Source organism: Protopterus annectens, chromosome 11.part0, assembly GCF_019279795.1.
Source record: "Protopterus annectens isolate FY-2018-M chromosome 11.part0, PAN1.0, whole genome shotgun sequence".
NCBI classification, from domain to species: domain Eukaryota; kingdom Metazoa; phylum Chordata; order Ceratodontiformes; family Protopteridae; genus Protopterus; species Protopterus annectens.
The window spans coordinates 711,263,460-711,278,102 of record NC_056745.1 but is presented as its reverse complement, the minus strand read 5'-3'; the positions used below and the strand labels follow the sequence as shown (position 1 = coordinate 711,278,102).

The 14,643-nt window shown below is 41.5% G+C and overlaps 1 protein-coding gene across 1 annotated transcript in view; it reads right to left on the bottom strand.

Moving 5' to 3' along the window:
* The window catches only part of LOC122815569 (protein mono-ADP-ribosyltransferase PARP12-like), a 1,409,919-nt gene that overhangs the window by 1,166,237 nt on the left and 229,039 nt on the right, over positions 1-14,643 (bottom strand). Inside the window, exon 2 of the mRNA XM_044088175.1 lies at positions 3,280-3,412. Within this exon, the coding sequence (XP_043944110.1) occupies positions 3,280-3,412 (133 nt within the window). The remainder of the gene's footprint in view (positions 1-3,279; positions 3,413-14,643) is intronic.

The window sequence follows — 14,643 nt, the reverse complement described above, 5'->3', positions numbered from 1 at the left end:
AGATGACGCAGTAAGAATGAAAATCTCTGTGAGGTATTTACCTTCCACAGGCAAGACAATTGTTAACTTTTTCTGACATCGGTTAGAGCAAGAAAAAAGGATCCCCAATGGGGTACTTAGCTTTAGAAGACTTCAGGTTTGAAACTCGAAAAATGAAAATTTCAGGAAACGGCCGACCGGCACTTGCGAACTGCTTCTGCTTCAGGCTCCCACACGGCAAGAAAAGCTGATGTAATGGCGTCGGCTGCATGTTTTATACCCCTGACGAGCTGACGTCATAGAAGAGGCGACAGCATCCGACGCAGAAATCCCAAGACTCTGGTATTCGGACTGACTGAGGGCTACCTGCAGGCAGATAACCCAAGTGTGATGACTGCAACAGTGAAACACAAAGAACATAATTTGTTTGACTGTAGTCTTAGGTTTAAAAAAATAAAGTATACACGTGTAAATAGCCAGAACACCTTACAAGTCTAAAAAGTACAGTTTTGTACCTACCATAAAATGTGATGTTTCGATCTACGACCTTTGCCTCAGTCCATAACCATTTCCGGCACAATCGGTCCAGTCAATACCAAAGAGTATGGGCGGCTCCGACGCGATTAGATATGCGCCAGACTGACGCGGGCACTAACATGACCGATGACCCATCCCTATGTCTTTTCTTGCCCCCAGATGTCAGAAGACCCTGAAAAGACCTGAAAAAAAAAAACTAAAAACATATCTGCACCAAATATATATATAATATATAATATATATATATATATAAAATATACAAAATTAGCAGAATACAACCCCACAACCACAAAGGAGGGAAAGTAACACAGAGGGAAAGGGATTGGGAGGGTTTCAGCCTACCATTCACAACACAACAAAGTACCAAAATGTACTATGTTCCACATTCCTGCCAGTCCATATGGTGGGTCCACATTGCTGCCAGAGGTAAGGGGGCTGGCAAGGGATAAATCATAAGGAAGCAGGAGCTGATAACATGCCTTGCAAAAGGCAAAAAGCAAAAACTAGCCTTAGAAAAGAGCTAGGGAGGAAGTAGAAGGAGAGTATGTAAAGACTGAACTGTTTAGAGAAAATATGCCTTGCCTCCAATACTTACCATAGTTGTAAAGCTGAGTGCCTCTAGCTTTGGGTGAATGAAGGCTGGATCCCCTTACCATCCCCCAGCCAATCTGGGGCCATGCAAAATGCAATAAAAAACCCATAAAACCCCTATGCACAACCCAATCTGACCTTTTATGCCCTGAGAACTCAAAGCAAGAAGAAAAAAACTCAAAACAAACAACTGCTGAGACTGCCTAAAAAGCCTTAGTAAGTGCCTGTGTAAATGTGTGTAAAAACAAAATCTTTTGTGTTTTATTTCTGGGTAAACGATAAAACGATTTTTTATTTTGGTTTGGTTAAACGTAGAAAACGAATAGTTTGGTTTAAAGCCACACAAGAAACCACTTTAGGTACAAAGGAAGGATTAGTAAAAATGAAAAAATATATACATATAGAAAATCATAACAAAGCCCTAACTCAAGATGGCACACCAAAGAAAACAGTCTTGCAAAGTAATGGCCAACAAAAGTATTTCAGGGCGTAAAGTTGTAGAGTTAGTTTCTCCAACACAAAAAATTTCTCCAACAAGTAGGAGTAGAAGCAAACACAAAAGTTGAGATCCTAAGCAGGATTAATTGATGCTTGGGGGTCTGCGTGAATGAAATGGTGGGTCCTAAGAACATGCTAGAACAAAGGATGTGATGAAATTTAATGGAAGAGAAAATTTGACCTGAAGAAATAACTCAGTGAATCAAGAGAAACCACACTCAGAAAATTCTCCGAATTCCCAAGTCTCTTTATGATCCAAATTCAAATTTCTTCCATTTAGAAAAAAAAATTTTCTTGTGCTTCTGGTTCATACTTTCCATTGCTAGGTTTTCTGGCTTCCATGATCACATGAGACCTGCCTTGAGGAAAAAGAAGATTGCAGGCTTGTAAATGAAGTTGAAAGCTTGACATTTTGCAGGCGGCAGTCCTTGAGATTGAAGAATGAAGATCGTGAAGGTAAACACATGGCAGAGGCTACCGAACTCGATTTAGTAATGGGTCAATAATGGGCGAGGCCCAATGCCGAGGCCAATCTGTCCTTGGCTTGTCTTGTCTTGCCTTGTCTTGTCTTGGTCTGAGAAGAACTTGGGCACAAGAAGAGGCAGAGGTGAGAATTTAGAAGCACGAAAGAGAAAGAGCAGGAAAGAAATAGCTGTGTGATGAAATTTCAAGCTGCAAAACTTTGGCAGCTGGTGGTTTAGTGGTGTGAGCGAGGTTTAGTCTATGCAAAACTTTCCCCAGGGTGGAGTAGTGGAGAGGCTCTGTGAAGATCAGTTTCCACTTGTCCAGATCCATGATTGTCTTGAAATTCAGCTTCCAGTGCTTAACTCCGGCGGAAACCTTAGTTATGCAGAAACCACACAAGAAATACAGTTATTCACTTTTTCTGACATCGGTTAAAATACTGAGGCAAGAAAACCAAAATATTCCCAACGTGCCTTAGCCAACTTTGATCTTCGGTCTGGGACTGGCTTCAGAAACTTCAAGAACTTTCTGTTCAGAGCTAATGAAATCAACGGTTTACAGTGTTACAAACACATGACTTATCTTCATAAGTAACAAGTGTGCAAGGACTGATTTACTGTTACTAAGAAAATGATATTCCATGCTCAGTATGTGAAATTCCAGGAATTATAACTGTGATTGTTAGTATTTAATTTTTCTGGTAATTTCTGTGATTATATACATAATATATATGCATTTATACACACACATGCGTGCGTGCACACACACACACAAACATACTAAGTTAAAACAGTTTCTAAGTAAAACAGTTTTTAAGTATGGAACACTCAGTAAAGCAAAATGGCAATGTTAGAAGCAGTAACTAAGGAAAATACATTTACAGTGAATGTATGCTCCTTCCCAAAATTCCAAATTTCATGAATTCTCATAATTTTCCAACATTCACAAAGTGTAAATTTCTGATTTTCAGATTTACTTTCCATGAAAATACTAAAAACCACTGTCTCTACAAATCAGCAGTCCCTAAATTTCAAAAAGAAAAATTGCTATAACTAATTACAGAAAAAAGGTGTGCAACGAATAACAGAAAAAATGTACAACAAACATACATGAAGTGCAGTTTCAATGCCATGTTAATTAATTCTTGCAGCTCTCAATCTTTAAACACTGTATGAACTCAATAACTACACGTAGAAAAACAATCCTTACATCAGGAAGCAAACCTGGGTCACTATGAAGTAGAAGCACACTCATTTCTGTTTCGTTAAGACCACTGAGTTTATTCACCTCCATTACCTTAGAGTTGTGGGGGTCATGGATGTCGTGAGAGAATTTGCATTTCCTGCAATGAATGACAATAGTAGCAAAACAATACATTAAAATGAATTGTACCCAAATGAGTTTTTATTAACACAAAAGTGCAAAATAAATATTAACAAACGAGCAATAGTTTTCTGACTTTACAGAGTAGCAAGTCCTTTCCTTCTGAAGCTGCCTTGCCAGAACAGTTTAACAGAGTTGTTATTTTACTAGAAAGCATATCCAGATAGGTACTGAAGCCCCCGTCATACCCTTCAAATGTTCCTAATTTTGAGAGAAATTTGGTTTTGCCCTGTCTGTGATAAAACCTGGAGTTTCCTCACATAGTTGTAAGGATCACAAAACATAAATAATGCAGGAATTACAAACGTGATATTCTTCAGAAAATATAAATTAAAATACAAACAAGTTCATTCAATAAACCACATGACTAGTATCAGTATTTAAAAAATGCTCTTGAGTTGATGGTTGAGAGGTACACATTAACTCCACAGCTTGGCAAATGATACACTATTAGCACAGTTTGCATATGAGCTTTCATACATCATAATTTTACACATACAGGGACTTGTATAAAACTATGGAAATATATTTATTTATTTATTTCCATCTGTTTACGGGGAAAGTCTGACTGAGCCTAAAAATAGCCCATTTTCAGCAGAGGCCCTTGGAGAAAAGCTCCACAGAGGGTAATACAATCACAAGAAAATAATCATATCAGAGTACACTGACTTCACAGTACTATAACAATATCAAAAATACATAACGTCTTCTTCTCCTTTTGTTTTTTCCTGGTGAGGGCTCGTCACAGCAGATCACCTGTCCCCTCATGACTGGCAGGGGAGTTTTACAGTGTCGAGTTGCCAGCCCGCCGCCTAACCTTCTACAGAAGGCACACACATGCGTGTCAATTTAGAGTGTCCAATCCACTTACAGCATGTCTTTGGGAGGAAACTGGAACACCCAGAGGAAACCCACACAACCACAGGGAGGACATGCAGACTCCACACAGAAAGCACCCCAGCCAAGGATCAAACCAGAGAACCTCTTGCTGTGAGGCAACAACACTAACCACTGCACCACCGCAGCCACCCCACAAGAATATTATTTAAAGTAGGATACATGCTGTGGAAATTACAGCTAGGTAACACATAGTAGAAATTAAAGACTAATGAATATAAAATTAGTATAAATACTATGTACAATAATAAACTTTTGAGACAAACTGGGGAAAAAGTTTCCTAAGGAGATAAAAATAGCAGTAGGTAACTGAAAGAAGATAAGGAGGAGTACAGTGGAAGTAGAAAGTTGAGTAAGGAGTAAGGGGGGAGGGGGAGAAGATAAGTGAGGGAAACAAAATTGTCTTCACAGTTCTGTGGCTACTAAAACTTTCTATACTGCGTCAATTTATATTTTCAATAACAATGTAGAAAAGGCATACTGACCATTAGGTATACAGGCAAACAAGACAAAAAATGTTTCATTTTCAGTCAAAACACAGCTTTGTCAGGGTTGCCTCTCGATTCTGTAAACAAAACGTAAAACTGCATTGTAGAGGAACTACATACTTCTGGTACATAGTTAAATGACATAATAGAGCAAAACACTTGCAATGAGTATAACTGGCTTGCCCTGACCTTTGTTCTATACTGCACACAAGAAGTTGAGTAAAGACAAAATATTTGCTCCAGTCTCAACCTACCTCTGAGTTATTCACATTTCACCACTATCAGGTCAATTCTTTGTGTCAAGTTTTTTTTTTACTTTTTGTTTTCCAGCCAAAAGTAAAATACAGAATTTGATGGAAGACTAAGAACTGCCCGATCAATATCATCTGCCACACACCTTTCACAAAACTCCCTATTTCCAAATCTGCTCCTGGCAAGCATCATCATCATCAACCCCCCCTTTTCTACATAGGCTCAGGGTGTGGTGTCACTTGTCAGCATTTCTCCCTCTTCCTGTCTCAAATCTTCTTCACCAGATTGTCTTCTGCTTTCCTGCACGTGTCTGAACCACTGTAACCTGTTCTCTTTGACCTTTTCTGCAAGCTACTTTGGCTTCTGCTCTTATGTCCTCATTTCTTCATCTGTCCCACAGTGTGCATCCTACCAGCTATCTCAGGCACTTCATCTCCATCCCCTCTAGCTTCCTCAACTGCTCTGCCTTTACTACCCAGGTTTCTGTACCATACAGTAGTACTGGTCAGACCACTGTTTTGTACACTTTACTTTACAGCTTTTCATTCTTGTTATACACTACCCCTACCACTCTATGCCAGTTAGCTGCAGCCTCTCTGATTCTAGATTTGACTTCCTAATTCAGACTTCCCTTCTCCTCAACCACCCCTCCCAGATACTTGAAGCGGTTAACCTGTTCCACTATTTCCTCAGCTTTTTCTGATTTCCCCCATTTGTTGCCATTACAACTGTCTTATCTGTACTCAGTTTCATCCCATTGTGTGGCAATTTCTAGTTCATGTTGGTGCTATCCCAGGTAAGCAAAGCTGAACGACTGGATACCAGCTGGCCAGCAGCTTAGTGACCCAGGGTTGCTGGGCTTTATAGTGGGTACATACTGGACAATAGTGGTATACACACCCCTTATGCTGTTAGAATGGGTCACTGGCATAGGTTGGAATAGGCCAGGTGTTCAATCAACTTATCACCAGCAAATACCCACATGCATTTTGGTGACAATAGCTAACATGACCAGATCACCGACAGCCATATTTTTTACATTGAATGGTTAACCCTGTCACGGCACGCAGTCTGTAATCCACACACCATAGTAGATGCCTGAAACACTTGGCCTACATAATTATTTTCCCTAAAAGGCACCATCTAGAGTCTGTGCTGTTGCCCACAGCTCCATTCTTGGGGGACTTTGAGATAAAACACTCATCATGTTTTTCAGAGGTGGGAGGAACCCAACAGAGACACAGGGAGAGCATGCAAACTCCCGGAAGTCAGGCTCAAACCTTGTACCTTGTGCATGGGAGGTGAAGACCTTAACCATTATGCTTCTACCAATAAAGATTTCTATTGACCTGGCCCTGTACTCTGTAATTCACTTCCTTCTGATATTGATGGTTTTGCTCTGTTGCATCTTAGAAATAAGCTTGCATAACATTTTACTTAATGATTTACTTGTCCTCTGCATACCGTTAGTATTTTATTATATTGTCACTTTTTGTAGCATGATGTTCCCAATAAAAACAGTCTGTAATCCAGGTCAGGCTCTGCTAATACTCCAGCAACTGAAAGCTCATAAGGAAGAGACCCATCTCAGGATTATTTCATATTCAATCATGCTAAAAGTTAATGGGATAAGTTTTAGCCAATCATCAGTCCAGAAAGCACTGAAAAGGTTAATATTGCATAAGTAGGCATCACCAATATGGCAGGCCATGCCACCTCCTTCCACACAAAATGAGCAATCAAGCATTAGATGCTTAAGATCCTCTTCCACTACTTGAACCCTCCAGTTCCTGTGTCACTACTCAAAAAAAGATCACATGGGTGACAGACATGGTTTAACCCCTCTAAACCATGCAGCCAGGCCCCAGTTAAAACAAATATTTTTAAGCCAAGCTCACTGTAAAAAAAAACAAGATAAATCCTTGATAACAACTCAGATGACCCACTTTGACTAGCAACTCAGGCATCTATTGAAAATGGCATTGGCAGAATGGAGGTGCCTATCCTGAAGGAGCGGTAGTGAAAGGGGCAGTGAATGCAAAGGTGTCCTGGGGCACATCTTCATTAAACACTCACACAGGGAAAGCATAGCAGTCCCATAGTGATGCAGATCATGCCCCCCCACCATAGAGGGATGGTGGTCTTTGGGCCATACCAGCAAACGACTGGATTGTTGCCAGTATGACATCTGTTGCAATGGACTCTCACCAAAAAGGAATGAATTGGCTGGTGCAAGAGTAAGGGAGAGCCAATGGCTGTGGGACTCATGCAGACTTTTCTCCTTCCTCATCTGTGGATTTGATCCCTCTGGCATCATCTTGGGATTAAACCTGGTCAGTAAGAAGTAGAACTTCATACAACTCCTACCTCTGGCACATACTTCAGCTGTATTATACCCTGCAAAGAGTTATGTGAACTAAAGCAACCGGTCAAGGTCTCTGAACCTAAAAGAGGCCTGAAAGATAAACAATGTACAACTTCTAACAAATTTTAACTGCTCAAAACTTCTTACATTTTAACTTCTGTATCCTTAGCGACATAATATAAATCAACAATATTAACAACAAATTCATCTTTATTGTGCAATGTACTAAAATATTACTACAGACTTCCACAAGACTCTAATTTGTAGACAGCATCACAAGGGTATGTCAAATACCACAATATAAGGCATTCTTCAAATATTTTCCTACTGTAGGTATTTTACATATAAAAAAAAAATTTGCAATACAAAAGATAACTCTTCAAACCACACACACACACACACTCACACACAAAGTAACAAGTCTAATAAAACTAATAAATACAGTAACTGGCCCCATTAATGATTTTTCACACTTGTAATACAGTATTTTCCTGTAATAATAGTAGTTTCTAGTTAGTGTTTTTGTTCTCAACTATATACGAGCCAACATTTTTCCCTTGTACTTGGTTAAATAGCAATGACAAAAATCCGAAGGATACCTATCACCTCTTTTAACTCACTGTGACAGAATCTTCCTTCGAAGGAAGGTAATCTTGAGTACACTTAGTTCCAGAGATCAGATATGCTGGATAGTTTATGTTCACCCACTTCAAATGGACTGTTTTTTCACAGCCTGCTCATTAGTGGAACAAACATAATGAAGCCTGCTCCTATGGGTCTTAGTATACTCTTTTTATAATGTTTCCAACTTTAAAGATCAAATGTCCTGCAATTATATTTGGGTATTTGTGCATTTATGTACTTGGCATAAACTACTTAAGTAAAGCCAAGGTTAAAAGGACCATCTCCAATTACACCTGCGTTCTAGTACCCTAGTTACTTATATGGTAGGGATATCCACATGCCTCACAAGTCACCAAGGTGTCAGTACTGAGCCCAATCTGACAATTACTCCCAGCACAGTAAGCTTTGCCTGTGCACATTCAGTTCTCTATGTTTATTATTCGCCATCTGGGTATATTTAATCTCTCTCCACTATGTAGTACACTTTGTTAAGCTACAATACCCCCTTGTTTATATGTCTTATTCACACACACCCCAAAAAAAGTTAATGAAGGTACACTCATTGTGCCTCAGCTTCTGTCTCCCAGTGCCCAATGTCCTTTATTTAATAAGATGTTAAACAAGTCTGCAGCCCCTCCAACATACACATACTATCTTGAAACTGGAGTAATTGCTTTAGCCACCAACATCTTTCGCTTTGCAACTACTCATCACCTAGGCCAAGTCAGCCACTGCCCATACAGAAAAACAGGGAGCACCATGTATGGCCTCAAAGAAAAACTAGGCATTCTAGCTATCATCATTTATTTTTTAAGGCAAAACAGTTAACACATAAACAGTTTTAAGATCTTCACAGACACTGGAAACCATCTCTTCTGAATGTCCTTGTTGGGACAATTGGTTATAGACACATGGCTGAACTGCAATTCTGCTGCAGAGATAAACAGCTGTGGCAAATTCACTTTGGGCTCAGAAAAGCTCACAGTTCCGTGCACACAGCTGGAATAAGCAGGTGTACGGGGGAACAATGTTTATGCTCCCTCAGGACACTAAGGACAGCCGACAGTACTGCAGGAATCCACAGCAGGATGCACGGTGGGTATGCCACTGGCAGAGAAAATGCAGTATCCAATAGCAATGCTTTTAAGTGTCACAGAAAGTGAATGGTATTGTGCAGGTATACAGTACATCCTTATGTAACTACAACTTGTAGAAATGTGCAACAGCTTGGAAGAAATCCTTCCCACTGATGTGGTCACACCTGTACTCTAGTATGCGTTTTAGGTGATGCTCTCTAGACGCAATGGCTCTCCTATGGGAAGTAATAGGCATTTCCTGCACAAAATTTTCAGTGGGGATCCATTAAATGTTGTTACTGCTACAGAACAGTTAAGAAATCAATGCGATGTATAGTAGGTCGCCCCAGTAACACTTTCAGCCACTGGTGTCAGGCCTCACCCTGATTGTTCATCCCTGAAAGTTAGGCAGGTCACACACAATCCAGTATCCCCTCTGCACTTGGTTATTCTAGCTGTGGGCATACTGCTGCAAATGTGGGCACAGTGTTATAAATGCCTATGTGTAGACAATGAATTTGCTGCAACCATATGTCCCTGCAGCAGAAAGTACAGTTGTGTCACACATAATAACTGTCGATGTTTGAGTAGCTCAGTGTTGCAGTATTGATTCTCAGGGTCTTCTTGCCATGCAGAAGCCCACAACCGGCTGGATTTCCAGAAGTCTTTTCATCATCCCTACCTGACAGAAGTGCAATGATGGCTGATGTTAAGACATCACGATATAAAAGGAGTGCCCATTGGTGCCACCTTCAGGTCCCTCTAGATAGTGAGCAGCAGTCTGATGCCTGAGAACAGCACAGGCCTTCCAGATGTCACCAAAACTTTCTTGGATGGGGTGTAGAGGAAGGACCAGACATGTAAGTAGAAAGAGTAGGGGCTGATGAAGAATAGGACTAGCCATCTGATGTGCTTTCTTCACCCTCCATTCCCCCACCATAGGAGATATTAAGAGAGGCCAGTAGACCAAGGGGTAGGAGGGTGGGAATTTGTACTGCAACACTGACCTACTCAACCATCTACAATTACAGTAAGTGTGGCACAACACATTACTACGGTCGTCATAGTCAATACTGCAGTACTGATTCTTGGGAGGGTTCCCAAAGCTAATAGTTGGGTGGCAGGCTGTCTGTTGGCCCTTGGGAGAACATTTTTTTAGAACAGCAGTTGCAAACCCTGCCCTAGCCCTGGAGGTACTGGCTAAATGGTGGTGCTTAGTAAAAGTTTGGATAGATGCCCATTTGGCAGCTTCTAGGACAGCCTGTATAAGAACACATTTGAAGAAGGCAGTGGAGGCTGCACTGTGTCTGGTGGAGTGGGCCCTGACATGGATTGGTAGTGGCTTACGATGATGATTATAACAGAAAGTAATGCAGTTGGCTATCCACTTACAGATAGTTGGTTTGGGGATGGATTTACCTTCTTTTCTTCTGCAAAGGCAACCAGTAGTGGTCTGCTCTGTTAAGAAATTTTGTCCTGTCTAGGTAATATCTGATCTGACAGTGTACATCCAGGGAAAGCAAAATTTGTTCTGGTTTATTCTTTGGGTGAGAAAAGAATACTGGTAAATTAATAACTTGGTTCAGGGAAAGCACTGACAAACCTAGGCATAAAGGCCGTATTAGTTCTATGGGTAACTCTATCTGCTTGGAACACAGTGAAGGTTTCCTTGCACATCAGAACCTGTAGTGTTGAGACTCACCTGGCTGAGGTGATAGCTATGAGTAGGGTGGTCATCCAAATGAACATCTTTGAAGGAGCAGATGCAGATGGTTCAAAGTGTGGCAAAGTTAGCTTCTTTAAAAATGAAAGTTTGTACTTACCATAATGACAGATTTGTGTTTTCTCATTTTCATCCAGTTCAGCCACAATTCCTTCCTCTCCACTGAAGTACCTCAGATTGAATTTGCTAGCAAATGTCCAAATATTATGCCCAACCTATGCCTAAAAGACCTCTAAGTGTCAAGTTTAGGGAAGATATTAATACCAAGAGTAAAAGTACAAAATAGAAATTTGCACAGATGGGGTTTCAGATTAGGTTTGTCCAGTCACCAGAAGCTGTCAGTGACAATATTGAAAAAGGGAAGGAGGGTGGGACATTGAACTGGATGAAAATGAGACAAAGTACAGTTTTGTACCTACCATAAATGTAGATGTCCGAACAGGATAGCATCTGCAGTCCTAACAAATGGGTTGTCCTGTCGTCAGGCAGACCTTCGGTCGGCCGGATTCCAAAGTCTGGGTCTGGCCTCGGCTGGTGTCGCACTTCACCCAACGTCATCTCTGCTGGTCTTCGGGTATAAAGGCATCAGCCGACGCCATTTTCCTCAGTGTTTCTTGCCCCAGATGCCAGTTGCCCTCTTGGAAAACTAAATTTTGGATAAATGCCAATGTTTCCAAAAAAAACAGTAGGCAAACACAAAAAATAAGCATGTATGTACATATATACAAACAAATACACCATAAGAGATCCCCCCCTAGCTAGCTATTAGGAGGGTAAATACCCTAGGAGTACCACAGAGGGGAAGGAGGGTGGGTAATCCTGAATGCAGATGCTATCCTGTTCGGACATCTACATTTATGGTAGGTACAAAACTGTACTATGTCCTTCAAGGATGCATCTGCAGTCATAACAAATGGGTAGAATACCATAGCCAAACTAGGGAGGAGGAAGAAGAATTATGGTGTAGTTAGGATCCCTTGCAATACAGCAGTGGCAAACCCTGCTCGGGATCTAGAGTATAGAGGTAAGTTGTAATGCTTGGCAAATGTATGCACGGAGGTCCAAGTAGCCGCCTCAATAATGTCCTTGGTAGCCACTCCTCGTAAGAAAGCTGTGGTAGTGGCTGTAGCCCTTGTAGAGTGAGGTCTTATGTTCTGTGGAATTTGCTTTCCATGGTAGGAGTAACAGAATCTTATGCAATTTCCTATCCACTTGGAGATTGTCTGTTTGGAAATTGCTTTTCCTTCCCTTCCTGTTGCATAAGCTACTAAAAGCTGGTCAGTTTTTCTATTGCCCTTGGTTCTGTCCAGGTAGTAGCGCAACTGTCTATGTACATCCAAGGTATGCAGCAGTCTTTCCCCCCTGTTCTGTGGATTGGGAAAGAAGGTAGGTAGGTGGATTGCCTGGTTTAGAGACACTCTGGATACCACCTTAGGCATAAATGTAGGATTAGTTTTCATTGACACTCTATCTTGATGGAAGATTAGGAAGGGTTGTACTGCCATTAAGGCCTGTAGTTCCGAAACCCTTCTTGCTGAAGTAATTGCCAGTAGGAAAGCAGTTTTCCATGATAGGTGTTGAAGATCTGCTGTTGCTGCTGGTTCAAATGGAGGGAGTGTCAATTTTTCTAGCACAAAGTTCAAGTCCCATGCTGGTAATGGTGGTTTCCTAGGAGGTTTTACATTCTTGATTCCTCTGAGGAACTGCCTGAGTAGAGGATGTGAGAAAACAGGGGGATCGAAGCTGTATTCTGCAGAAATAGCTGATGCATGTATCTTGATGGAGGAATAGGACAGGCCTGTATGGAGAAGCTCTGCCAAGTACTCCAGGATGTTAGCAATATCTATCTTTGACACATCTTTTCCTCTTTCAGTACTCCAAATGACAAACCTTTTCCATTTTCCTGCATAGTTCCTTCTTGTTGAAGGTCTGCGGGCCTCAAGGATAATGTCTTTAACCCTTTGGGATAAATCTGGGTTAGTTGCTGTTATGTGATGTTCCAGGCAGTCAGTTGCAGAGTTTTTAGGTTTGGATGCATGATGTTGTAGTCGTTCTGAGTTAACATCAAAGGCATCAAGGGTAGTGTCCACGTTCTTCCCCGAGACATGCTCCTCAGCAATGGATACCAGTGTTGTCTTGGCCAATTTGGAGCCATCAGAATTATCCTTGGACGTTCCTCTTTGATTTTCAGTAGTACCTTGTGCATCAAAGGAAGAGGTGGAAATGCATATGCTGTCAGGCCTTTCCAACTGAAGGATACAGAGTCCACCTTCCATGCAAGTGGGTGGTATGTCCTTGTGCAGAATTTCTTGAGCTGGTGATTGAGTGGGGATGCGAATAGGTCTATTTGTGGCATTCCCCATTTCTTTGTGATGGCCTTGAAGATGTCCGGGTGTAGCATCCATTCGTGAGCATCCGAGGTAGTTCTGCTTAACATGTCTGCTAGGATGTTTTCTTTTCCCGGTACAAATATTGCCTGTAATTGGATGTTGTAGCTCAGAGCCATATTCCAAAGGTCCAGAGTCATTCTGCATAGGGGGTATGAATGAGTGCCTCCCTGTTTGTTGATGTACCACATGACTGTGGTGTTGTCTGTCCTTATCATTAAATGGCCTTCTTTGAGGAATGGTCTGAAATTCTGGATTGCTAGTTTTACTGCCAGCATTTCTTTTTGATTTATGTGCAGGTGCAGCTGGTCTGGAGTCCATAATCCTTGTATGCATTTGTCCAGCATGTGTGCCCCCAACCTAGGTCTGAGGCGTCCGTTGTGATGGTTTGGCTTGCTTGAAAGTTGTGGAAGGGCAAGCCTGGGTTTGACTGGCATGCTTGAGCCCACCATAGGAACTCTTGTTTCAGGCATGGGATTAGTGGGATTTCGGTTTCTAAGCTGTGCCTGTGTTGAGCCCATAAATTCTTTAGGTACCACTGTAGCTTTCTCATATGCAGTCTGGCATGGGGGACCAGGATTATGCATGATGCCATGAAGCCCAAGGCCTGCAGTACTTTCCTTGCTGTTAGTTTGTTCTGCTTTGTTAATGCCAAGAAGTAAGGAGGGAGTTGTTCTTGTTTTTCTGCAGTTAGGAATTCCATCTGTTTTACTGTGTCCAATTCCGCACCCAAGAATGTTCTTGTTTGGGATGGTATCAGTCTTGACTTTTTTAAATTGACTGTGTATCCCAGGGCTTGTAGTAAGCAAATGACTCTTTGTAAGTCTTTTGTCAGCTTGCTTTTGTTGTCCGCTTGTATCAGGCAGTCGTCCAGGTATGGATAAATTTGGATTCCCTGTAGCCTGCAATGAGCGATTACTGATGCCAGGCATTTTGTGAATACTCTGGGCGCAGTAGATAAGCCAAAGGGCAATGCTAAGAATTGATAATGCTCTGATCCTGCAAGAAAACTGAGGTATCTTCTGCAATTTGGTCGTATGGGGACGTGCAGGTATGCCTCCTTGAGATCTAGAGTTACCAGCCAACACTCCTTGCCCAGCATGGGAAGAAGTTGCTGTAGGGTCAGCATTTTGAATTTTGGGACAATGATGAATGTGTTTAAGGCGGACAGGTCGAGAATAGGTCTCCAACTTTTCTCTTTTCTTGGTACTAGGAAGAGTCTGGAGTAGAATCCTTTGCCCTGTTCTGTTGGTGGTACTCTTTCCACAGCTCTCATCTTTGTTAATTGAGCTATCTGCTTTAGAGCTTCTGTTTTCTGATTTGGATGTAGGTTTGGCATTCCTCTTTTTACTGGTAAGGTGTGGAAGTGAAACCTGTA